The sequence below is a fragment of the Miniopterus natalensis genome, chromosome 2 (genome assembly GCF_054644295.1).
Source record: "Miniopterus natalensis isolate mMinNat1 chromosome 2, mMinNat1.hap1, whole genome shotgun sequence".
NCBI lineage: Eukaryota > Metazoa > Chordata > Mammalia > Chiroptera > Miniopteridae > Miniopterus > Miniopterus natalensis.
In genome coordinates this window covers 131,683,776-131,709,813 of record NC_142082.1, presented here as the reverse complement: position 1 = coordinate 131,709,813, position 26,038 = coordinate 131,683,776, and the positions used below count along the sequence as shown (strand labels likewise).

The following is a 26,038-nucleotide window of genomic DNA, read 5'->3' as shown; positions in this document are numbered from 1 at the left end:
GGGAGGGAGGAATAGAGATTTATTCTTTATTAGGCGGAGGGTTTTTGTTTGGGAAGATGCAAAGAACCCTGGAGGTGGTTGCACCGCAGTTTCAACGTACTTAACACTACTGAACTGTACTCTTGAAAATTATTAATATGGTAATTTTAGTTACGTGTATTTTAACACACACACACACACACGATTCTTATGGCCACACAGGCAGTTGGTGCTGCATTTCCTCTCAGCTCCCTATTCTGTTTTCTGTCCTAATGCACCATTCATGGCATTCATTCAGGAAAAACTGATCATGAAAAGCTAAAGCATCCTTCCCCAACTGGTTTATGACCATCCAGAGAAATAATTTTCATTGTTGATGCTTAGGTGCTGCTCAGCCCCCACCTTCTTCTCTTCTCCACATGGCCCCTTCCCGCCCTGTGCTCCAGGCAGGAGGAGTTGCACGTGGTGCTTAAAACTCACAACAGTCCCTCGCTCTGTGCTGTGTCCTCTGCCTGGTTCTCTTCTCTCCACTCCCTCTGTATGGTACCTTCCATTTCAGGAAGCAGCTGAGGCATGATCTATTCTGGAAAGTACTTCTGACCACATAGTCTGAATTAGGCGCTTACTCTTTTCAGGGTCCTCCTGGCCACATGGAACCGTCATGCTGTTTGCTGGCCCGCATCTCACGCTGGACGGTGCCTCCAGTCTCGATATTCCCAATGCCCAGCACACTGCTCGCACAGAGTAGGTGCTCGAAAATGTTTGCTGAGAGATGAACTGTATCTCGGAAGGTACTGTTGTAAGAGAGACATTGAAAACTGAACAGTCGCTGATCTGCAAAACGTGCCTTTTTTTTTTTTTTTTTTTAAATGGTATCTCTTATTTTTTATGGTAGTAAAATACACACAATATAAACTTTGCCATCGTAATCGTTTTAAGTGTATAAAGCTCAGTGGTGTTAAGTACATTCGTGTTGCGCAATCACCACCACCGTCCATCGTTAGAGCTCTTTCATCTTGTAAAATTGAAACTCTGCACCCATTAAACAATAACTCCCCTTTCTCAATCCCCAGTAACCACCCGGCAACCACCATTGAGTATTTGTCCTTCTGTGACTGGCTTATTTTGCTTGACATAATGTCTTCTAGGATCATCCATGTCGTCAGAATGTTCTTCCCTTGAAAGGCGAATACTCCATGGCGTGTATGCACCACGCTTTGTTGACCCATGCACCCGTCAGGGGACGCCTGGGCTGCTCCTATCCCTGGGCTGTTGTGCATAGCGCTGCTGTGAACACGGGGTGCTCTGACTTCCCACCTGAGGCAGGCCTGCCTCTGTGCCTTCCATACAGCGCCACATACACACACACCTTTACTACCCCAACTTCTTCACAGCCTCCATCCTGAACCATTTCTCTCCATCCATCCCCTTTCTGTCCTGTTCCAGCTTTGATCTTGTGACTTGTTTTCCTTACTCAAACCTGCTTCTGCGGCTTCCGCCTGCACTGCGATGCATGCCTACCCCTGTGTTTGTGGTTTCGGATCAGTAATGCTGCAAGTCCAGTCTGAAGATGTGCTTCTGTACCTCATGGTGTTTGGCTGCTCTTGATAGAATATCCTCCCTTCCCTCTTCCCTTTTCCGTTTGTCTCCCCGCTTCCAGGTCTGTATCTTCTACTTTTCCAGCTATCCCATCGGAGAAAGGAGGATTCCCTGGCAGCAGCCGTCCCGGGCTCTGTCCGTCAGGAAGCCCCCCCTTGTTGGCCACCTCCCCGCCCCGCCGCGATCGCCAGGCCTTGGAGAAATGAAAAGTGACCTTTACTAGAGACGACCAACAGCACAATATAGCGCCCCCTCCCAACAGCCCTTGTTAGTCGGCCTGGGCAGAGGGAGAGCAATTTCTTTCACGTTGTTCCAATGGGAGCCATCCTGGTTCTCTGTTGTCACATGCTCTCTTTTCCTCTTTGCTTCCTTCACTTCACTCTAGACCTGTTCCTTCTCTGTCATTCCCCAAAGTACCACTGGCAGGAGGCGGGCTGTGAGTAACACACTTCACTGCAGGTTTCAGGGTAATGCCTGGAAGGAAATAGGCAATGGCTGACTTTTTTTTTAATTAATATATTTTTATTGATTTCAGAGAGAGGAAGGGAGAGGGAGAGAGAGCTAGAAACATCAATGATGAGAGAGTCATTGATGGGCTGCCTTCTGCATAACCCCTCCTGGGGATGGAGCCCACAACCTGGGCATGTGCCCTGACCTGGAATTGAACTGCAATCTCCTGGATCCTAGGTCGATGCTCACCCACTGAGCCATGCCTGCTGTGTGGGAATGGCTGACTTTTGAATGAAGTCTCAGACAGTATTATTCTTAAATGTTCTTTGAACTTTCTTCTCCTTGGAATTTCTCTCCAACAGTCTTTTCCTTTAGGCTCTAGTGACCTATTTTAGAACTCAGCTGTTCATACTTAGGAAGCCAGGAGGGTTGGGAGCTAGACGGTAACCCACATCACTACCCTAGCCTAGCTTTTCCCTCATGGAAGAGTCGGTTATAGGTACATTTGCTGCCTGTAATATCCCTCCCTGTATTTCCAACTCACCCGGATGAGATCAGGCAGGAGGGAGGAAGTATTTGAAACATTTCTCTTTGACTAAAGCTCATTTTCAATCAAATTGCACACCAAATTTTGTAATGCAAGTGTCGGACGTACAGCAAGGGGACATCTGAGACGCTGACTCACTGCATCACAGCTTCTACTGGCAGCTAATGAGATTTTTCTACTGTGTGTGATTTTGTGCAAGAATTTTCAAACAACATTTAAAAAAGTCTGGGCAGTTTGGACTGAATCATCTCAGATGTTATCCTCACTGTGAGACAGTGATTATGGCAGCTGCTCCCTACACAAGAGGGTACATGACAGTGGCTCAAAAAATTATTCAAAACTGATCCCCCGAGTTTTTATCATTTAACATTTTCTCTCTATGGTGAGTCATTGGTTTGTTGCTTTCTCAGCTAATTAACCAGCTTCCTATTTCCCTTTTTCCATTTGGCAAATTATGTTTAGAGAGGAAATCATATCTGTAGTTTCTTGGGGAACTTCAAGGTGGCTCAGGTTTTTCCTGGATGCACTGTAGGGAGGTTGATGCAGAAAGACATGCCCCATGATGTCTCTGCCAAGCCCTGTCTCTCTGTGGGCCCTAACGAACTCCTGCAGGCCCTGCCATGTATCTTGTAAGGTACAGCCAGTCTTCTGTAGTCCTCGCCTAAGAACTTCTCTTGTCTGCTCTGGCATCGTGGGATTTTTTTGTTAACTGACTGTGCTAAGCTGACCTTATTGAAGCCACTTCTTTGTTATCTCTACCAGCATCTTATTTGTTTTAATAGGTAAATAACATAAGGGAGGGATATGAGGAAATGATGGGCATTTCATTTACTTGATAACATAAGTGGGGCTGTGAACAATCCTCCATTCAGAGCTTCCAAAATGTTTTTGATCCTGCTCAGATAAAAAATATCTGGTTATATTTTATTGACTTAGTGGATAGTGTGGTTTTAGAGTGACCTGGGTTCAAATCCCAACTCCACTGCTTATTAGTTGTATGAAATTGGGAAAGTTACTTAACCTCTTGGTTTGTTTGTTTGCTCATTCATTCATTCATTCATTCATTCATTCATTCATTCATTCATTCATTCCTCGTTTGTTCCTTCCTTTGTGAATAAAAAAATCAGAGAAGTACAAGGAAAAATACAATAAATTCCCATATTCCCCCCACCCAGAATTAGCTATTTATATTTGACTATATTTCCTCTTAGCCATTTTTTCCCTATGTCTAGTTAAAAATTACCCCAATAATATATGTGTACACTCTTCTTTTACTCCCCAGTGCTTGGAAAACAATATTTACCTTGTTGGGTTAAAATGAGATAAGATAATTAAAGCACCCGGCTCAGTTCCTGATCCACAGCAGACAGTTGGTGTGTGGTCATTGTTGTTGCTAGTTAGTTGCCCCTCCTCCTATGCTTGCTTCTTTCGTTGTACATCTCCATTAGAAAATATAGTCCTGGCAAACTGAATAAAAACGATTTCTTTTGACAAGCTCTTTCTCCTTGTAGGAAGTATTTGCAACCCCCACCTTGAGGAATTGGTGTTACTGCATGGAGGAATGTAGACTATATCATGAAACTTATTTACGTATCAAAAGACCAGAACTTTCTAATAAATGATGAGCAGCATTTGGGAAACTCTCTAAAATAAAGTGATTGAACCCAGTTATAGAATATTCCACACATTATTTAAAAAGCTATAATATTGGAGGGCTAGAAGGATTGGGAAGAAAGTTGCTACCTTAAACTCTGTTGTGAAAAGATTGATTTATTTCGTGCTTGCGGTGACCTTGCAGAGCAAGCTTCTGTCAGGCAATTAATGCTGGGGCTTATTAACTTATGAAAAGCAGGGAAGGACTAGTTTATCTTTACTGAAGCAAATTCCCTCCAAGTAACATGTTAAAAAAATCAAGATAATGAAAAATGTGAGCAACTTGTCAATTTAGACGAATGTTCCTCTCTGTGGACTTCTTAGACTGGTTTTGCACCGAAATCTCCACGCCAAAACGAGTGGTAGCAAAATTAAAGAACATAGAAGCTGGAGTGAGTGGGTAGCATGGTTTGTAATTTACGACAATGTTAATAATGCTGTCCCTTTAAAAAAGTCTAACTGCTTTTAATACCATAAGTGACATAATAGGGAATAACTTACACAGGCATACCTCGGAGATATTACAGGCTGGGTTCCAGACCACCACTATAAGCAAGTTGAAATCTTTTTGCTGGTAAAGGGTCTTGCTTATAATTTGCAACAAAACAAGACAGAAAACATGCAACATCTGTGAAGTCCAGTAACGCCAAGTGCAATAAAGTGAGGTCTGTCTGCAGAGAGAGCATGTCCAGACAGTGTTGAGGGTCAGTGCGTTGCCCGTATCATTGGATCCTTAGAATAATCCCTCTGAAGCAGGTACTTTGTACCATTTGTGAATGAGGAAACGGAGATAAGTGACCTACCCGAGTTTACATTGCTAAGCCCGAGGAGCCAGTGTTAAATCCCGCAGCTGGTTCTAGAGTCTGATTTTCAGTTTGTACTATACTATACTGAATGCCATTATAGCTAGAATTTCAAGAGCATCTCTTACCTATAAGTAGAGCAAATATGTGATCTTTGAGCCTCATATATTTTGGAAACTTGCCAGGGGAACTAAGAATAGTATTTGTGGATTTTTTTGGTACGGTGCACAAATGTCAGTCAAAATAACCCTTCATAAACACATCAGCTCATTTCTCTTGTGGTTGGATAGAAAGCACTTCTTTAGTGAGTGGGAATGTGTGGCTCTCTTCTCGACAGGATAAGGTTATGATGTTTTTTATTTTTAATGTTCGTGTGCTGAGCGTCCAGTGTCTGCGGAAGCGCCATGGTAGCTGCGGGTGGGGGAGGGAGAGATACAGCAGTGAATAAGCCTTGGTCCCTCTGCTCAGAGGACTTTATGCTCTATTGAGAGGAAAAGGTCGGCCTGTAAATAATTCAAGGGCATGGATGAATCAGGTGTGGGAGTGGGAGAAGCGCACATATGGAAGACAGGTGTTAAGGCCGGTGCCATTTTTAAATGCCCAGTCAGCAGAATCCCAATCTGGTGCACTTTGTGTGTCGTAGATACAATTAAAACACACTTACTGAGTGCCTACTGTATATCAGGCCCTGTGCTAGAAAACAATTTTGAATTTTCCTAAAATACACTGTGGGACCTGGTCTTTAAGTAGTAGGAAGGTCTAAAATTTAGAGAAACCAGAGGTAACTTTTTAAAGACATAATCTGTTCCCTCCCTAGAAGCTGGTATAGCTGATTGATACTGGCACTAGGCCAGACTGATATACTGCTGATGACATTCTGGTAAGCTGGGACTAAAGATAGTGGTAATTAAAGGTGCCAGCATTGCTATATTAAGGGCATGAGAATACTGGGCCACACTCATATTGCTTCTAGAAGGGAAGGCACACAAAGGAAGTGTATTTATTAAGAGCTTTCTGTTTCCTTAGGAGTTTTTCTCTATTACCAAAATTTGAAGTTGATTTTCAAAAACTTGAACACATATATGACCATTCCCAAGGATACACTGATGGACTCCTGTATCTTTTTTTTTTTTTTTTTTAATATATCTTTATTGATTTCAGAGAGAGGAAGGGAGGGAGAGAGAGAAACATCAATGATGAGAGAGAATCATCGATCGGCTGCCTCCTGCACAGCCACGACCAGGGATGGAGCCTGCAACCTGGGCATGTGTCCTGACCAGGAATCGAACTGTGACCTCCAGGTCCATGGGTTGATGCTCAACCACTGAGCCACACCGGCCAAGCAAACATAGTTTTTCAAAGGCACCAGCCTTCTCCAGGAACATATATTTCTAAGCCAAACTAATCGTCATCATTAGTTATGAGAAACTTCTCCTTTCATATCCCTTGACAGTCAAAAGAATCTTAGAATGGCTGGGTGTAAAAGGTTGGGACATCTAAGCTAAATAGTTCCTCATGACCAGGTTAAACTAATGATTTCATCTTCCAAAGTGATAGGTCTTCCAGTTACACTCACTCCTAATGTGGACTGTCATTGTGAATACTGTAATTATGAGAACACAGATGAGCTTTGTCCTTGACCTGCATTCAGGTGAAATTTAATGGTTCAATGAAATGAAGCTCTGGGAAAACACTGGAATACTGTATACGATCTTAGGAGGCAGTAGAGATAATGGCATCCCTCCAAAGTACCTTTTATACTGTCCTGTGACTACCCATTTGTCTCTCCCTCAGTAAATTGTAAGCTTCTTGAGGGTAGAGAATGTACTGAACTCATACATTTATTTGGCCATACATAGTACAATGCCTTTTCTGCAGCAGTTGATGAACAAATGTTTATTTTATGAATAAATGAATAAATAAAAGAAATATAAAGATGTCTTTATGTGGTCAACATGAACCTGCCTCAAGGGATATTGAATCAATTTCAATTATTTTGAGGTAAGAAAATACTTTGTAGGAAATAACAAGCCAAGAAGACCAGTATGATGATTTCTAAAACCTTGGGTCATCTCTTAGTGTCAGGTTCCGTGGACCTGGCTGCAGGGCTTTAAGTACATTTCTGGAATGATACTTTAAAATGGGACTTCCACTCCAGCTGCGAATTACATTATTATGTATGTTTCTAACATAAAAATTTCTGGTCTGTAAATAAAACTGGTTACTCTTAAAATACTTCCCCCAAAATATCTGTATGTGTTTGGGGGGGAATGTGAGGGATGCTTTTGTTTTTGAAAATATCTGATTAAAGGGGGATGGTGCTGAGAAAGCATAAACAGGGACCATTAGGAGGTATAGTGCTGAGTAGGATTTGATGTTGGAATTTCAAAGCCTCCCTGTTCCATGCTTGACAGAATCCTTTCTCCGAAATGAACAAAATACAAAAGGCACACCTGATTGTCTTCAAGAATGCCTGTCTTTAAAAAGAGAAATTGGCTTTTATGACTAAGAAGAGAAAATCATACAATAAGAAAATAAAATGTCCCATGTACGTAATGCGATGTGTCAGATAATTGTAAGGTTTTTTCCTTCCCCCTCGATTTCTTTGTGCTGCCCTGACTCTGTGTCTCTTTCATGAGGGGAAAATGGTTCTGATGCTTGTCACAGTGAGCTCATCGTGTGTGGGCTCCGTCCTGGAGGAGTAGTAGAAAGAACTGCCTGTTAAGGCCCTGCTTTTAGGTCTGAGGAGAATGTTAACTTCGTGCAGTGCTGGCCAGTTACTGTTGCTTTCAGTAGTTGCTCGCAGACCTTCAAGTATTGTGGGGAGAGCAGAGAGGAGAGTAGTGGCTTTTATGTCACCAGACCGGCACCCTTTCTGCTAGCAGGAGGGCAGAGATGTACCCATTGCTGCCCAACGGGAGGCAGCACTAGACCTAATACTGGTCAGACCCCTCCGACCCTCAGAGGCTCCGTGCTGGTGAACAGCTCACTGCCTGAGTGAGGCTGTCAGGATGAGTTCCAGGCCCCTGACTGGGCTGCCGGCTCCCTGTGCTTTTTCTCTCTCCGCACAGCAGGCTTCCGGGGCTTTTTCTCTTGGTAATTGTCACCACTAGTTCTGCTCAGTCCCTGCAGATAAGCACGTAGGCCCTTTTTATTTTAAGATTTTACTGTTATACAAAAATAGCAGCCTTAGGAAATCACAAAAGTTCCAGACCCGATTCCCTTCTGGAAGCCCTTGGGACATAGCTTTTATTTCTTATGTGGGGCTTCCTTTTTCTTCTGGCTTCTTCCCCCATTTCCCATTAAAGAAATAATTTGTTCTCAAGGAAGCCTTGCTCCCAGCACGTAGGCCTGGAGATCCTGACTTCCTTGTTCCTGGGAGCTTGCATCTCTGGGGATGTTTCATGGGTATTGGACTGTCTTGAGAGTCAGGGCATTTTGTCAAAGCACTCATTTTCTTTAGCAATCCAAGTAGCAGATTCTCATCCCATGTTAAGTTTTCATGGAGCCTTCTTTCCCCCAAATTCAGCATAAAACACAATTGTTTGGGGCCATGTCAAGGTATGATTTGCCCAAATGCCAACTCACTGATGTTAGTTGATTAGTAAAAATCACTTGATTAGTAAAGAGTGATGGAGAGTTGGAGTGGTTGGAAATCTCATCAGCTGTGTGTGATACTCAAACAAAGTCCATGCTGGCACTGTTTCCTCTGCAGGTTGACTTCAAGTGACAGCTTTTGCTTTCTGCAAACAATATTCCAGACGTGAATAAGAAACCATGACTCATACAATAACTATAATAGTAGGCTTGTGTCGTGGCTGCTTTTAGAGCATTGTATTTTAGTGCTCATTTAATTATCTGTTTGCTATAAAAGTTGGCAGTCTTGGTTTTCCTCTCCAATGTAAACAAAATAATAATATTTAATTCCCTGGGTAGTTATTGCTGTAATAGTAGAAAGTCTTAAAAAAATTTTTTTTTCCGGTTTTAAACTGCGTGAGTTTAGAATGGGACGTTTTCAAGGAAGCTTTTATTTATTTATTTTTTTAAAAAAGGCCAGCCAGATTTTCCTTGTAATAAACCTAATAGAGGTGAAATAGAGTTTTCGTCTTGAAAGTAAACAAGCCCTGTCACAACTAGTAAAAAATGTAACTAAAGAAGAGTTTGCGACAGAGGCCTTGTTGTCAGTCACCCTGTGTCCGAGCGGGTTGGCAGTCTACGGTCTAAGGCTTCAGCTTTGGCCATCCAGGAATTTGATTTCCTCAGCTCAACGGAGAGTTGAGTGAACTCGGGGGTACTGACTGCTGTTAACTGGTTAGTGTGTTTTTCCTCTGTGGCAAAATCTGTATGGGAAGCGAAATGACAATCAAAAGTTTGCACGATGAACATGGAGTCAGAGCCAAAGGGACCAGATGGTCTGAGTGGCATACGTCAGCCACCTGGGAGCTGGATGTCCCTCTGCACCCCAGAGGCAGCGTTGGAGAGCAGAGGGCATTGCTCCTCCTCTTGGCTGGCAAGGCTGTCTTTCCTGCTGGCCCAGTGCTGGCGACTGGGCATGAATAGTCTCTCTTGTTAAAATAAAACACAAAACCCTCTAAGGGTTGAGCAGATGAGAACTCTGGAAGACGAGACTGTACATGTAGTTACCAGCTTGTTCTCCCAGACTTCCCCTCTCCTTCCAGTTTTCTCCCGTTGATTCTGGGTGTTCATCACCCTCTTAACCCCACAGGCCTGTTGTGCCCTATAAAAAATTGGCCAAAGCCAAGCATCAGACCTCTTTCTATTATTGTTCTCAGCATAGATGAGGAGGTGGCCAGAAGAATGAACAGCCTCTTAAAACGAAGAGAAAGCTAAAGGAAAACAAACATGTGCCGAAACTATAAAATCATCGTGCTGATGAAGGATAGGTTTCTCTGTGGGAGCGTGGTGCGAAACCTAAGCCAAACGGTTAATCTCGACCAACTTAAATGATGACTTCATCTTCTGAAGTGATGAGGCAGGGTACTGCCTGTCTCAGAGTGTCTGTACCTCAGCCAGGCAGGCAGAACTGAATAGTTTACACGTCCCTTACCCTCCTAGTTTATTTTTGCAGATGACTAATCTCATTTTAACATTTCTTATATATAGAATGTATATTTTATGCTTAGAGTTGTACCATTTCTGAACATTGTCCTCAAATTCTGGGGGCACTTCACAAAGCCCAGAATGTACTGATTACAAAATAGGTGTGCCGGAGTCATAAAATCATAAGAATGACTTCTTTTTTTAGCTCCTTCAGAATATCACTAGGAATACATTTAAAAATATTCAACACTTTTCAATCAGTAACAGCTATTGTTTTTGATGCTCAAATTGTCCCGTCTTTGGCCAATAGAAGGCTATGTATGTGGCTCCTGTGTCCTTTTGAGATGACCCCTTTCCTATTGGAACACTTCCTTTCTGATCTCATCAAGATGTTTCAGGCTCATCTTGAACTTTTTCTGGCTCAGGTATGGAATGGGTCACCCCTCGGAGGACCCCTTGTTTCCCTCAGTGGGGAATTGTTTTTAGAGACCCTAACCTGGGTGCTGGAGGTGTCCACAGCTGCTGGGTTGTCTTTCTAAACCTATTCTGTGGATATATTTGTATTTTCGAAAAGAAAAAAAGATTTAAGAAAAACTTTTTTTGGTGTGCTTGTATTTTCTGTTACAGTGAAAACATCTTGGTTCCTTTTGACATTATCATAATTATTTGCTTTATCTATTGTATATATAAGAATTTAAAAAATAATTCCAATATATTACATCCTTTCCTTCCTCATTCATTCATTTTTATAATATTCTATTCGTGAATGCCATATAGTTTAAGAATGATTAAAAGCACACATCCTTGTGAACTACTGAATCAGGTCTCTAGCTGGAGAGATGAAAAGGCACTTTAAAAAACACAACTGCTTTTAATTGGGAACGCTCCTTTTTTTCTTGAAGCCCATACTTCCAAGATAAACAATGGTCATCGTTACTATTTTTTATATATATATGCTTGCCCATGCCTCTTTAAGCTGCCAGGAAAGAGTTCAGAACAATTTGGGACGAAACCTTGTGCCAGCCTCCGGCTGACCGCCCCTTCCGACGCTGCTCAGATGAAGTGCGCACTTGCATCTCGCCAGTGTTGGGCACCTGAGACTCGCTCCCTTTGGTGGCCTGTCCCCTCCGCCCCCTCCCAGACCTAGCGAGAGGCGCAGAAACCTCCGTGGCTGCTTCTGGTTCCCCAGCGCAGCGGCGCACCCACCCGCTCCGGGGTCTCCGGCCGAAGCTCTGCTGCTCCCGGGCCCAAGTGCCGGGAGCGGGACGGGCGCCCGGCGGCTGGAGCCGCCCCGTGCGCACGGTGACGCCGGGATTGGGGGCGGGCGCGCCGCCTGCCTCTCCCGCGCGCCCGCTCGCTCGCTCCCGCCCTCCTCCCCGCCCCAAGCCCTCTCCCGCCTCAGCCGGGCAGCTCCGCACTGCAGATGCCTGCTGGCCGCCCGGTGCTCCGCGGCTCCGGCTGTGCCCCGCAAGTCCCCCCGAACCCCCCCGCGCGCTGGCCGTGCTCACGCTATTCGCAAGGGACCCTCCACGGAGCAGCCTCGGAACCACCCGCGAAGCCTCTACCCCGGCGGCGGCGGCCGGGCAGGGGGGTACCTAGGTGGACCGTGGCTGCCCCGGAGCCCGGGACGCTCCCGGATGCGGCAGGACAAACTGACGGGCTCCCTGCGGCGCGGAGGGAGATGCCTGAAGCGGCAGGGTGGCGGCGGCAGCGGCGGCGGCGTGGGCACCATCCTGAGCAATGTGCTCAAGAAGCGCAGCTGCATTTCCCGGACCGCGCCCCGGCTGCTCTGCACTCTGGAGCCGGGTGAGGACCGAGGGCGGCGGGGGGGCACTGGAAAGTGGCGCGGCGCCCCGGGAGCTGGTGCTCCTCACACGCTGCCTCAGCTGGACCCCGCCTAGGCCGGGGAGCGCCCGCGGGCCGCCGGGTGCGGGGTACCACGGGCTGGCGCAGGCGGGGCCGGGGCAGCCGGGGAGGGCAGACCGCAGATCGCAGATGGAGGCCTGGGCGGAGGCGGCGGCCTCCCAAGGCGCGGAGGAGCCGCAGCTCCGCCGGCGGCCCGCGGGTCCCTACCCCCGCGGCCTGTGCCTGGTCCGGCCCTGCTTATGTCCGGAGCTGGTAAGTGCCGGCGCCTGCCCGGGCTTTCGGAGGCCATGCAACCAATTGTGCGCCAGGCTCACAAGAAGCCAGACCTTGAAAGGGGTGTGTGAGGCGGAGAAAGGCACGGGTTGGATACTTTGGATCTGAGGGCTTCGAAGGAAAAATCGGGGAGGGGGGGCGCATTTTGCTGAGGGTCCCTGCGGCGGCGTGAGCGCTGGGGTCAGCTCGCCTGGAGCCTCTACTGTGTGTGTTGGGGTGCGGAGCGGGCACGAAACACTTCTGCAGCCCAGAGATCCTTTCTTGTAGGTAAAGTCCGAGAGCGCACCTGACCGTGCTGGGCTAGGCCCTTTTCGCGGCCAGCCTGTGTTGACACCTCCCCGCTTCTGCCGGCGGCATAACTCCGCTTCTGTGCCACCATCCGGCATCCCTCCCCGGGGTTTATGCGCCCGGCCCTGGCGCGGTAGCCTGGGCTCCGAGCTTTCTGGCAAGGGTGGCCGCAGGGGAGCCAGCTGTGCTCGCTCCGGTGCTTGGCGCGCATCTGTCCCTGAAGTGGCACCAGCTGGGTTCCAGGCGGGTTCCACCTCCCCCAGCCCCGCCTCCCGGCGCCTTCGGGACCTGCTGTCCTGAGGCTGCGGGGAAAATCTGCCGCGGCACCGAGCCCCAAAGGGTGGAAAGCGCGGCTGCCTTCCCGAACCGCGTGGTTCCTTTGTTTTCCTCCCCAAGGAAGCGTCTAGTTACAGAGATTGTAGTATTTATTCACCGTCTTCCTTTACCCTTAAAAACAAAAAAAAACACCCTCCTTCCCACGTTAAAAGTGTTTTGTATTCCTGAACCCAGAACAGCCGTGATTATCAGATGAAAAATAAACCTGCTTCCTTATTCAGTTAGAAGAGATGAAAATGACCTGATTTCAGCTTTTGCATACAGGCAGGGAACGATCGAGTCTAGTTCAATCTTGTGACTCATTTTCGATCAGGAGAAAATAGTTGTGGGTTTGGCTCAGAAACCCCGCTGGGTGTCTGCGCGGCAAGGCGGTCGGCAGGACGCCCGGCGGGTGCTCTGAAAAAGCGAAGCGAGCATATGCGGTAATAATACACACAGGGAACCCGGGGCTGTTAGGTCGGTAGACACTATTCAGCGCGGGACCGAATTTCCTGCTCTTTGTTGTAATAAAGCAAACGTCATGGTAAACGCTCCCGCATTCAGCACCCTGCGCCCGGACAGCACCCTCGCCCGCGCGTCTGGCTCTTGGTGCCTTGAATCCTGCGCGCCAGCTGGAGGCGCCCTGGTGGCCATTGTATCGTGGCCTGGCACTGAGGCCCGGGCTTAAGTCAACTCAGATTTAAATCAGCTCAGAGAGATGAGAATCCGTGGGGGTACTTGATATATGTTCGGGAAGAAAATGTTATCTATCTAGGCAGAGTGTGGTTTTGAACCTGGAGCTTTGAAAAGAAATATCTTGGGATTCTCTGCCGCAGTTTGACTTTAGACATTTAGGACCCAGCTCCTGTATTCACAGTACTCTTCCAGGACTCAGGAAGGGCATCTGCATCCTTTCATGGGCTTGGGCAAATCAGACACATCTCTTTCCAGTTTCTTGACTCCATATATGTGTTTTTAAAAAGACAAGTCTACTTTATTATTATAATTTTGTAAATTCTGAAGATTGTTCCTGTCCACATACCAACCCTATAAGCTGTGGAGAGGTTTTCAGTAGGCTTAATCTGCAGTCAACGTCTTAGACGCAAAAATTTCATCATAAATGATCATCATAAATTGCAAACTGGATGCTATTGCTAATGTTTGGTATGTCTTGATCCGTGAACTTTTGAGTAATGTCGTTCAAAGAGTGATGTAAAATGTAATTTCATTGATTTTGAAGTTGTGGGAAAAGAATATGTAGCATTTTTAGATTTGATTATATTACTTAAAAAATACAATTTAAGTAGGAATAAAAATTGTCATTTAATTTTACCTCAATAACAACAGCACATATGCTTCTAATGTGGATTTCTGAATAAAAGCCCAATATAAATATTAAGCATGTAGTCTTTATCTATTCTTCTGTTTATTCTATTTCATAGATTTGGGATTTAGAACAAAGAAGTTTATCAAAGTTGTAAATAACTTAGTATTAGAGTTCAGTTATATTTTTAGCTTGTAGTCTCTAATTAAGCATACAAACTTTTATCTCCAATAACTAAGTCTATCAAGACAGAATTTAAAAACATATGAAAATCTCCAAATAGGATTGTTAAGGATTCCATAAGTGGGAAGGGAGTGACATTATTTTTATAACTTTTGTTATTTCACTGAAATTTCCCTAGTAGACTTAATCCACTCAAGTGTCCTAGAAACCAAATTCTGTAAGTAGAGAATTCTCTTCCTAAGTTTCATAAATATTAATTATACCATGCTAGGTGACATACAGTTAATCACAGCTGTCTACTGAGATAGAGATTATTATCCTAATTTTAAAGATAAAGATTTGAGACTGAGACAGGTTAAATCATTTGTTTGACTCTAGGAACCAAAGTTGAATAGAGATCTCTATGACTCCAAGCCTGTGATATCTTTTTTTGGTTTGGTTTGGTTTGGCACTACTCCAGACAGCTGTGGAAACTACCATCTTATGGGAAAAGCTCCACTCTATTGCCATAGGACATTTTTCTATTGTAATAACCAATATTCTTTTTTTTTTTTTTTAACAAAATTGACTAAAAATTAGTAAATGTTTTAAAAATTTCATGATGATTCAGTAGAATCAGGTTAATTTTTACTTTTATTTTTGATATAACTTATTTTCTCCCAAAGTAACAGTTATGTGTTTTTCTTTTAGGAGTTGACACAAAGTTGAAGTTTACTCTTGAGCCATCTTTAGGTCAGAATGGTTTTCAGCAGGTAACTTTATTTATTTATTTATTTATTTATTAAATTTTATTTTTGTTTAAAATATTACAGATGTCCCTTTTTCTCCCCAATGACCCGTTCCACCCCATCCCATCCCCCTCCCCAGTCCCTCTCCCCACCATTGTCCATATCCTTGGGTTGTGCATATATGCATATAAATTCTTTAGTTACTCTCTCCCCCTCCACCCACCCGCCCTCCTCCATCCCTCCAGCAGGTAACTTTAGTTTCAGTTTTGATAATACTCTTTTTTTTGGGGTATCTACAGGGTATATACTGACATGTATTTCAAAGTGGGAAAACTTTGATAAGCATAAGAACAAAAATCAGTTTAAAATATAGATAAAATAACTTGTGAAGCTACAAGTGGCTTGGGTTTATATTTGCTATGAAGATTTTTGTACTTTTTTTATTAAAAAAAATGGTTTTATTGATTTCAGAGAGAGGAAGGGAGCGAGAGAGAGATAAAGACATCAATGATGAGAGACAGTCATTAATCAGCTGCCTCCTGCATACCCTCCACAGAGGATCGAACCAGCAACCTAGGCATGTGCCCTGACCAGGAATTGAACCATGACCTCCTGGTTCATAGGTCGATGCTCAATTACTGAGCCATACCAGCCAGACAGTACTTTCTATTAATGGTGCAAGTGTGAAAAAAATTTACAAAACCAAACATCTATTATTCTAAATCCATAATACATGTTTTGGTTTCTGAACCAGTGCTTCCCAATTATTGTGTGTGGACTGCAAATGGATCAGAGGTGTGTTAAGGATGCCCAACGTGGGGCTTGGGGCAGTCATAGTCCTCAGACCAGTCATATACAGCTGAAAGAAGCTTTGTTACCCCAGTGTGCTGTGCAAATTTTATACTCTATAGAAGTCAAGATGGAAAAAAGGTTGAAAGGTGCTTATCCAGGTCAATATTATCACTTTGCCAATATTTCTTCTCTGTTCCTAGTGGTATGATGCTCTCAAGGCCGTTGCCAGACTATCAACAGGAATACCAAAGGAATGGAGGAGAAAGGTAAGAAGGATGTGTAGGCTAAAATACAAAAGGGCCATCACTCTGTCCCTCTTTAAAGTCTCTGGAATGTCAAAAATGATATTCTAGATTTAGTAATTTTAAATATGTCCCCTTTCATTATTCATTTATTCAGTAAGTCTTTATTGATTATTCTGTGCTAGGTACTATCCTAAATACTGGGGATATAGCAGTGGAAAAAAAAACCAGACCAAAATGTTTGCCGTTATGGAGCTTACAATGAATAAAATATAAAGTACATCAGATGGTGATAAGTGCCATGGATTAACATAAAGCAGATAAATGAAAGTGTGGGGAAGTGGAGATAAGGAGGTAGAATTTTAAATAGCAAAGTGACATTTGAATAGGGCCTTGCAGGAAGTGAGCCGTGGGCCATGCAGGTACCCTGGGGGAATAGTACTCTAGAGAGCACTCTGGTGGGAGCATCACAGGAGTATAGAAGCAAAAGCAAGAGGACAGGGCAGCTGAAGCACAGTGAAAAAGGGGAAAGCAATAGGAGAGAGGGGATCAGAGAGGTAATGTGGTGAGGTTAGGGGGATGGCAGATCATGTGGGGCCTTGTAGGCCATAGGAGGACTTTGCCTGGTGTGAGATGGGAGGTGTTGGGTAGTTTTGAGCAGGGTAGTTACACAATACACTTATGTATATATTTTATTATTGTTATTTTTTTATCCTCACGTGAGGATATGTTTTCCATTGCTTTTCAGAGATAGTACAAGGGAGGGAGGGAGAGGGAGAGGGAGAGAGAGAGACACATCAATGTGAGAGAGACTCATCGACTGGGTCCAGGGAGCGAACCTGCAACAGAAGTATGTGCCCTTGACCGGGAATCGAACCCTCAACCCTTCAGTGTGCAGGCTGATGCTGTAACCATTAAGCCACACCGACCAGGGCAATACAACTTACATTTTAAATGGACCACTCTGGCTTCTCACTTGGGAGTATGAGGGACAAAGACAGAAGTGGGAGACCAGTGGAAGGCTTGCAGTAATTTAACCAAGAGATGGATCAGAGCTGTGGTAGTGGAGGTGGAGATGGGGTCAGATTCTAGATATATTTTCAAGGCTGAGTAGACATGAATTCTTATTGGATTGAATATGAGGTAATGGGGATGTCAACAGTGGCTTCATGATTTTTACTTGGGCTACCAGAAGGGGGAGAGAGTTACTATTTACTCAGATGGGAGGAGCAGATGTGTGTGTTTGTATGTATGTATGTGTAGTTGAGATGGTGGTGGATTAGATGATTGGATTTGGATCTGTTAAGGTTGAGATGCCTGTTAGATATCTAAGTTGAAGATGTCAAGTGGGCATTTGGACGTGTGATTCTGATGCTTAGGAGAGAAGTCTGTATTAATTAGTGATATTCCTGCTTACTTATGTTCAAATACCAAACCTTGAAATGCTCTCTTATTATATCAATTTATAAACCTAGTCTGATACTTCTAGAATTTGAACATTGGGAGTTCCTCAAAATACACAGTAAAAATGACATTATGAAATAAATATATCTTGCAGAAACAGCTTTTCAGGATAAGGTAAATAAAGGTAAAAAATATCCAGTGACTCCTTTAAAAAAGTTATTCATTATGAGGACTCATCTGTCATTTATGTGTGTGTGTGTGTGTGTGTGTGTGTGTGAGAGAGAGAGAGAGAGAGAGAGAGAGAGAGAGAGATATGATTTAAAATCAGAGCACTTCGTGGTGAGAAAAGGCCTATTCTCCATGAATGCCAGGTGGCTATTACTCAAGCTTAGAGAGCAATTCAGAGCCAAGTATAACAAGCTCATAACATAATGTAGCTAATCCAATGAGCTGAAATAAAATTTGGAAAAAAAAATTTTTTTTGTTTTCTTAACAGCATCCCTAATGTCAGGATCATTGCTTGGCACATAGTGGGAACTCAGCAAGCATTAACTGAAAGAATACATGAAAGGCCCTAGTTGGTGCAATTCAGTATAGTACACATTTTAACGAGGCTCTCCTGGGTTTCTATATGTGGGCTATATCTGGTCTAGGAACATTCCTGTTTTCTTGTTGGATGTAATTACTATTTCTAATAAAGGTTAAATTATGTGTTTTACTTTAGCATTCTTCTTTATTAATATTTTAGGTTTGGTTGACCTTGGCAGATCATTATTTGCACAGTATAGCCATTGACTGGGACAAAACCATGCGCTTCACTTTCAATGAAAGGAGTAATCCTGATGATGACTCAATGGGAATTCAGATAGTCAAGGTAATGCCCTGAGCTTGGTCCATGTCCTAACTTAGAAGGAAGATTCTAAGAGTCAGATGTTTCCTGCATAGAGCATCAAGCTTTATGGTCTGAATGTCTGTATATTTTCTGCTTCCTCATTAGTTAATAACTTTTTAATGAAGAATTTTGACTATACCTTGTCTTCAAAAATTTGTATGTTGCCCGTGAGAAGAAAATGTTTCCATTCACATTCAACCTATTTGCTCACATACAGAAGATTGATTGAAAATCTTTTTTTTTTTTTTTTTTTTTAGCATTGGTTAGTGCTGTAAACTGGATTTTTACATAAAAGTCATTGAGAAATTTAAAGTTAAGGATATTCCATATTAGAATAATTGGGCTGTTATTAGAGTCTGATCGTTTCTCAACTGTCAGTTTATGAATGTAATTAGATTGACTGGTGGGTCTACTTTAAACCAGATGGTCAAGGGTTCAAGCCAGCTGTGGAGGCACCTGTGGTTTGCCTACCTAGATTATTACAGTTGTTTAGAGCCTGGTGCCAAAAGCCAAGGATGCTGATTTGATTTGATCTCACTGTTACTCTCTTACATAAGCCTGTAGCACATGGTTTTTTATTTTATATGAGTATATTAAAGTGTGACGTGAAGCTGAAGCTATTAAAGGAAAGTTGTTTCATCTAAATTTTGGCCACCACAAGATGGCTAATGTTTTGGCAGATTTGAAGAAAATGGTTTTGTTTTTTTTTAGAAGGAAGTGCTAACTAAAAGGAGCTACTTTCTGATCTAATTTGGTCTATTTCAGACAAATGCTAAAAAAATATTATGAATTTTATATTGTACGCTTGAAAAACCTTTGCATTTTCACTTAGAATGTGTTTCTCAGAGATGAAGTATTGCATATTTGAATTTTTTTTTCTGTTTAAATTGTAAATTAAGGCAATGCACATTTTATAACAATTATGTTATTAAGAGGATCTTTTATTTTATCATTGAAGTGAATACTGTGTCAGTAAAATGACATCAGCACCTGAAAGTCATAGTCTCTGCTTGGTAATAAAATTATAGATATTACCCTGATTAAGTATTAAATTTTTGTCCGTTTTACACAAACTTATAAAGCAATTTGGATGAAATAATTTTCCTGTTTTGGACAGAATAATTTTTCTCCCTCTCTACAATACAAGTTGCATATTTTGCTATTTTTATTTTGCTCCTTAATACTATTTGGAGTTTTGATAGTTTTTGTTTTTTTTTTAAATATACCTTTATTGATTTCAGAGAGAGGAAAGGAGAGGGAGAGAGAGAGACAGAAACATCAATGATGAGAGAGAGTCATCGATCAAGCCCACAACCGGGCATGTGCCCTGACCGGGAATCGAACGAACTCTGATCGCCTGGATCCCAGGTCGACACTCAACCACTGAGTCACGCCTGGCCGGGCTGGAGTTTTGATAGTTAAATAAACATTAATCATTTTTTGTAGAAAGAAATAATGTTGGCATCTATCATATATATATTGAAATGATTTGTTTTATCTGAGGCATATCATTAAATAAGCTGTCAATTTATATGGAATTATAATGTAATTTTTGATAACCCTGAGTCCCTGTTTGTGTTAATTCTGGAAACACTTTAATTATAAAATTTGTCTCACTATAATTCCTATCAAAAATGTCTTAGCATATTAGAAAACATTATAAAAAAGAAATGGAAAAAAATTTGTTTTGGCCCCTGTCTATAAGTTGCATATAAAAAGTACAGTTCCTGTTGATAATCTATTTAATGCTAAGGCAAAGAAATAACTACAGGTTTGTTGTTGTTTTTGAGAAAGAGTATAAGGAGTGATTTAAAAAAAAAAAATGCTTCCCTCTTCTTTTAGGACCTTCACCGCACAGGCTGCAGTTCTTACTGTGGCCAGGAGGCCGAGCAGGACAGGGTTGTGTTGAAGCGGGTCCTGCTGGCCTATGCCCGATGGAACAAGAATGTTGGGTACTGCCAAGGCTTTAACATCCTGGCCGCGCTAATTCTAGAAGTGGTGGAAGGCAATGAAGGGGATGCTCTGAAGGTGAGTATTAGCTCTGAAGAAGGCAACTGAAATTCTTCAGAGAATGAAATATCTTAACTATTATTGCTCTTCCCTGATAACCACTCCTGCAAGGCGTTTGCCACACCTTGGTAATTACCCATGATACTGCTTTCCCTAGGTTAAAGCCAGGTCAAGCGACAGACTCATGCAGCTCCCAAATGTGAAGAGAATGATTACGTTTTTAGTTTCACTTACAAGAGATTCTATTTTTAAAGCAAGTTAAATGTTAATTATATTAATATTTTTCATGGCATAACAAATTAGCTGCTTAAAATAGCAAACACGTATTACCTCACAGTTTCTTTAAGTCAGGAGTCTGGGCATGGCTTAGCTGGCTCAGAGTCCCATGATTGTGGCGTTCAAACTGTTGGCTGGGGCTGTGGTCTCATCCGAAGGCTCCGCTAGGTGGGGGCATTCTCTTCCAAGTTCATTCACGTGGTTGTTGGCAAGCTTTAATTCCTCACAGGCCTTGGACTGAGGGCCTTGCTGGCAATTGGTCAGAGGCCTTTTTTAGTTCCGTGCCATGTGGGGCTCTCTACCGTATAACATTGTGGTCGGTATCCCTTAGTGAGCAAGAGAGTAAAAGAGAGTGAGCAAGACAGGGTATTAAGGTACAGATTTGTAGCCTAATATCAGAAGCCACATTTCATCATTTTTACCATATTCTGTTCATTAGGAGCCTGTCACTAGGTCCAGCTCATATTCCAGGGGAAGGGCTTATACAAGGGTGTGACTGTCAGGAGGTGGGAACCCTTGGGGTCATGTTAGAAACTGCTTACTCCACCAGTTATGCTTAATTCTGGTTGGATCTTATCAAGTGGCTTTGTTCTTTCATATCTGGGGTGAGGTATGGAGGAGGCAGGCTGAGAGTAAATGCCTATGATGGGAGCTGTTTGCTTGGAGACAGGTTATGGAAGTGAATTATATTTATTATCTTTTAATCTTTGATGCCTAGGGTCTTTACTAGTAAAAAAAAATTCTGGAAACACTTTGAGATGGGACACTAGCAATTTAAGCAGGTAGGTCTGAATGTGATTCAGTGAGTCACCAGATACAGTCTTCAGGAGGAAGGAAGCATTTCTCAGGTGGAGGATGACCGCTGCTTTATTTGCTTGGGACAGTATGGGGTTGCTCATTCATATTTGAATCCTCAGATGGCTGTTGATTAGGATGCTTTGCTATGGATGGAATGGATACTTAGTCTTTGTATTCAAGAGCGCCTCCTCTCCATTCCTGTTCTTTGTTTGACCGTGGTGAACAGCTTAGTGATATTCTTAATCACTAACTAATGTGATATGGAAAAATAAGCAAATGTTCTTCCTGGTTTTATACCCGTCGTGGTGGAATTAATTACAAATCCACCCTGATGCAATCTCAATCTGTATTCACCCTCTCACTTTTTCCATTCACGTATTTAAGGGAACAGCTTTGGAACTACTTGTTCATCAAATAGGCAGGGGTGGAGGGGGAGGCAGTGACAGATCAAATACGTGACTTTAAAATGTTTTTTATTAAGAAGCGATCTTGTTTACTCATTCTATCAGCTTTAATCATTTTTCCCCCCAGGTTTTATTTGTATGACTATAAAATGGGAACTGTTCTGTTGAAGAGCTGGAATAAATAATTCAGGTTAGGGGTTGGGGTGGAAAGGTTTGAGCAAAGGGATATAATACCAATCAAATCATGAAAGGACTCAGTGATAGTACTTGAAAAAGTAAAAAGTCACATAAAAAGATGGATTAGATGAAACTGAGAAACTGAATATTTATATTTCTGCCTCTAAGAAAGTGAACTTTGTGGAATGAAATGACATTGTCATTATTTAGAAATCTGGTTAGGCATTTAACATACAGAGGAAGGCTGGGTTTATGAAGAAACACTCTGATGCAAAGGAAAATATTAGGTGTCAGTGTTTTTACAACAGCTGTTTTGGTTTCTGCGTGTTGTAATTATTAGGGAAATATATAGTTTATTGAATGCAGGTTAAACCATTTCCCTTGCTTTTTTGCACTTAGTAACTATTTTGTTTTTAACTATTTGTTAAAAATTTGAAGCTCCCCTATTATTTTTTAAAATACTACATTTTTTTTTAGAGCAGTTTTAGGTTCACAGAAAATTGAAAGAAAGGTACAGAGATTTCCCATATATCCCCTGCCCCACCCTCCACATGCACAGCTTCCCCCATTATCAACATCGCTCATCAGAGTGATACATTTGTTAAATCGATAAACCTACATCAACACATTAGTTATCACCTGAAGTCCGTAGTTTATATTAGGGTTCACTCTTGGACTTGTGCATTTTGTGGTTTTAGACAAATGTATAAGGATATGTATCTATCATTATGTCATACAGAGTATTTTCACTGTGCTAAACATACTCTGTGCTCCACCTTTTCATCTCTTCCTTCCCCTCATAACCACTGATCTTTTTCCTACCTCCATAGTTTGCTTTTTCTAGAAAGTTATAGTTGGATTCATATAGTATGTAACCTTTCAGATTGGCTTCTTTCACGTCGTAATATGCATTTAAGTTCCCTCCATGCCTTTTCTTTTTTAAAACAAATTACTTAGTTTTAATTTTTATTACTATTTTTAAAAATTTTTTATTTTTTTAAATATATCTTTATTGATTTCAGAGAGAGGAAAGGGGAGGGAGAGAGAGAGATAGAAACATCAATGACGAGAGAGTCATTGATTGAGCCCGCAACCTGGGCATGTGCCCTCACTGGGAATCGAACCCCGATCGCCTGGATTCTAGGTCGATGCTCAACCGCTGAGCCACACCCGGCCGGGCTACTTAGTTTTTAAAAAAAATATGTTTTTATTGATTTCAGAGAGAGGAAGGGAGAGGGAGAGAGAGAAACATCATTGATCGGCTGCCTCCTGCACGCCCCCTACTGGGGATTGAGCCAGAAACTCAGGCATGTGCTCTGACTGGGAATCAAACCATGTCCTTCTGGTTCATGGGTTGATGCTCAACCACCTAGATGCACTGGCCAGGCCCCTCCATGTCTTTTCATGGCTTGATAGCTTAAATCTTTTCAGCACTGAATAATATTCCATTGTCTGGACCTACTGGAGGGCAGCTTGGTTGCTTCCAAGTCTTGGCAGTCATAAATAAAGCTGCTATAAACATCTGCATGCAGGTTTTTCTGTAGATATAAGTTTTCAACTCCTTTGGGTAAATCCCAAGGAATGCAACTGTTGGATTGTATGGTAAAAGTATGTTTAGCTTGGTAAGAAACCACCAGACTGCCCTCTAAAGTGACTACCATTTTGTATTCGTATTAGCAATAGCTGAGAGCTCCCGTTGTTCCACATCCTTGGCAGCATTTGGTGTTGTCAGCATTTCAGATTTTGGCCGTTCTAATAGATGTGTAGTGCTATCTCGTTGTTTTAATTTGACTTTCCCTGATGACTGTGAGGTGCAGCATCTTTTCATGTGCTTATTTGCTGTTTATTTTCTTTGGTGAGGCCTCTGTTAAGGTCTTTGGTCCATTTTTTAATCGAGTTATTTTCTCTCTCTTTTTTTAAGCTTGTTTTCTTATTATTGAGTTTTAAAAGTTCTTAATATGTTTTAGATGACAGTCCTTTATCAGGTGTATCTTTTGGAAGTGCTTTCTCCCAGACTGTGGCTTATCTTCTAATTCACTTGACACTGTCTTTTACAGAGCAGAAGTTTTTAATTTTAATGTAATCTAGATTATTAGTATTTCCTGCATGGATTGTGCCTTTGGTGTTGTATCTAAAAAGTCATTCCCATACCCAGGGTCATCTAGAGTATATCGTCTAGAAATTTTATAGTATTGCATTTTATGTTTAGGTCTATGATCTCTCTTGAGTCAGTTTTTGTGAAGGGTGTAAGGTTTGTGTGTAGATTCATTTTTTTTTTTTTGTATTTGGATGTCCTGTTATTCAGCACCATTTGTTGAAGAGACTATCTTTGCTCTATTGCCATTATTATTTCTTTTTTTTTTTTTTAAAAAAGATGTAATTTTTGGTCTTTGAAATATAGTAGTGGGTTGAGTACAATGCTGACATGACACATAGCTGGCTCTTATGTCTTACATCAGACTCGGAGATGCCTTTGGGTAGAGAATTTCATTACTTTGAGAATTGGTAATTTCTGTGTGTGTGTGTATGTGTAATTTTGAAGGATCATCATTTCTTCATAAAAACTTAAATAGCCCTGGCCGGTGTGGCTAAGTGGCTAGAGCATCTCCGCACTGAAGGGTCTCAGGTTCAATTCCCGGTCAAGGGCACGTACCTGGGTTTCAGGTTCGTTCCCCAGCCCTGGATCAGGGCACACGCAGGAGGCAACCAATCGATGTGTCTCTCTTACATCAGTGTTTCTATCTCTCTTTCCCTCTCTCTCTCCACCCCCCCCCCCCCCGACTTTATCTAAAAGCAATGGAAAAATATCCTCAAAGTGAGGATTTAAAAAAAACTTAAATATTTTTCTTGGCCTTATATAACCTATCCTAGATGAAAAGTGCAATAATAGACTGTTACCTTTAAATTTTGCCTTCATGATCTGGTAGATCCCTCCTCTTCTTACCCATAGCATATGAAGTCTCTCCCAGGGCACTGTATCTGCTGGAAACCTGCTGTCCCACCTCACCTGGCCTGGGCTCTCCAGGACCTCCTCCCTAGACAGATTGAACATGCTCTTTTTATTGCTAAGCTCCTGTTTCCAGAGTGACAATACATTTACCTGGTGAATTCTGTGTCTACATAAGCAGGCTAACGCAGCTCCCTGGGCCTTCCCTCTTCTATAATAAAAGCCTCAGAGGGGCCTTCTTGAGAATGTGTCCCCGCCGTTATTGACTTAGTCAAAACTATGACCCTAAAAGTAGAAATTATAGGCCAGGGCTGAGTGAAAAAAATGGGCCTTTGGTAGGTCTAGGAAATAATTTTGGGGGGAAATTGGGTTTTGCTATGTAATGAAAATCAAAATGTGAGCCAGCTACTTTCCACCAACATATAGGGCCAGCTATGATTTTGTTCTTAATTTTGGTTTTCTTGTGCTCTGGGGAATGAGCGGGTCTTCCAGTGGGGAGGGCATCCGCAGAGCATGCATGCTGACAGGATGGACCAGAGATTGACATGTAGAACTTGTGTGTGTTTTGCGGGGCCATTCTAGTGGTTCTTGACATCTTAGAAAAGGTAACACAAATAGAAAAGAATGACAATAGTAATTCAAAGAACTTAAGAGACAATCTTATGGAAGAAATCCAGATTTGGAAAGTGCCATTTGTTCAAACAAAACCTCATTGCCTTCTCCCAGGAATGGAAAGTGAACAAAAAGCCACCATCAGTTGTTCTAATAACCCAGGTTGATGGTAAGTGAATCCTGAGACCGGCTTCAGGGTGTTTTGTGATGGGCCAGCTCTTGTTTTTCATAGTAAGGTTGTAAAACTACAGACAGCAAGGAGCCAATGTTGAGATTCCTGCTGGCTGCTGCTGAAGCTTGTGCTCCATCACTTCTCAGAGTGAGGCTGAGGGTTGTGTAATTACTTACGGATGGACGCAGGTCTTGCAGCAGACTGTGGGTCTGAGCTGCTTTGGTAACTTACTTAGATAATGAT

General features: G+C 42.5%; 1 protein-coding gene across 5 annotated transcripts in view; it reads left to right on the top strand.

Annotated features, from left to right (window-relative positions):
• Positions 1–26,038, top strand: part of TBC1D30 (TBC1 domain family member 30) — a 64,220-nt gene that overhangs the window by 18,150 nt on the left and 20,032 nt on the right. For 3 of the 5 annotated variants that reach the window (XM_087813879.1, XM_087813877.1, XM_087813878.1), the window contains exons 3-6: positions 15,032–15,093; positions 16,062–16,127; positions 18,256–18,381; positions 20,242–20,427. In XM_087813879.1, the coding sequence (XP_087670005.1) occupies positions 15,032–15,093; positions 16,062–16,127; positions 18,256–18,381; positions 20,242–20,427 (440 nt within the window). Of the gene's footprint in view, positions 1–11,729; positions 11,899–15,031; positions 15,094–16,061; positions 16,128–18,255; positions 18,382–20,241; positions 20,428–26,038 lie in introns of those variants that run through there. The other 2 variants (XM_087813880.1, XM_016199949.2) reach the window with 1 other exon arrangement.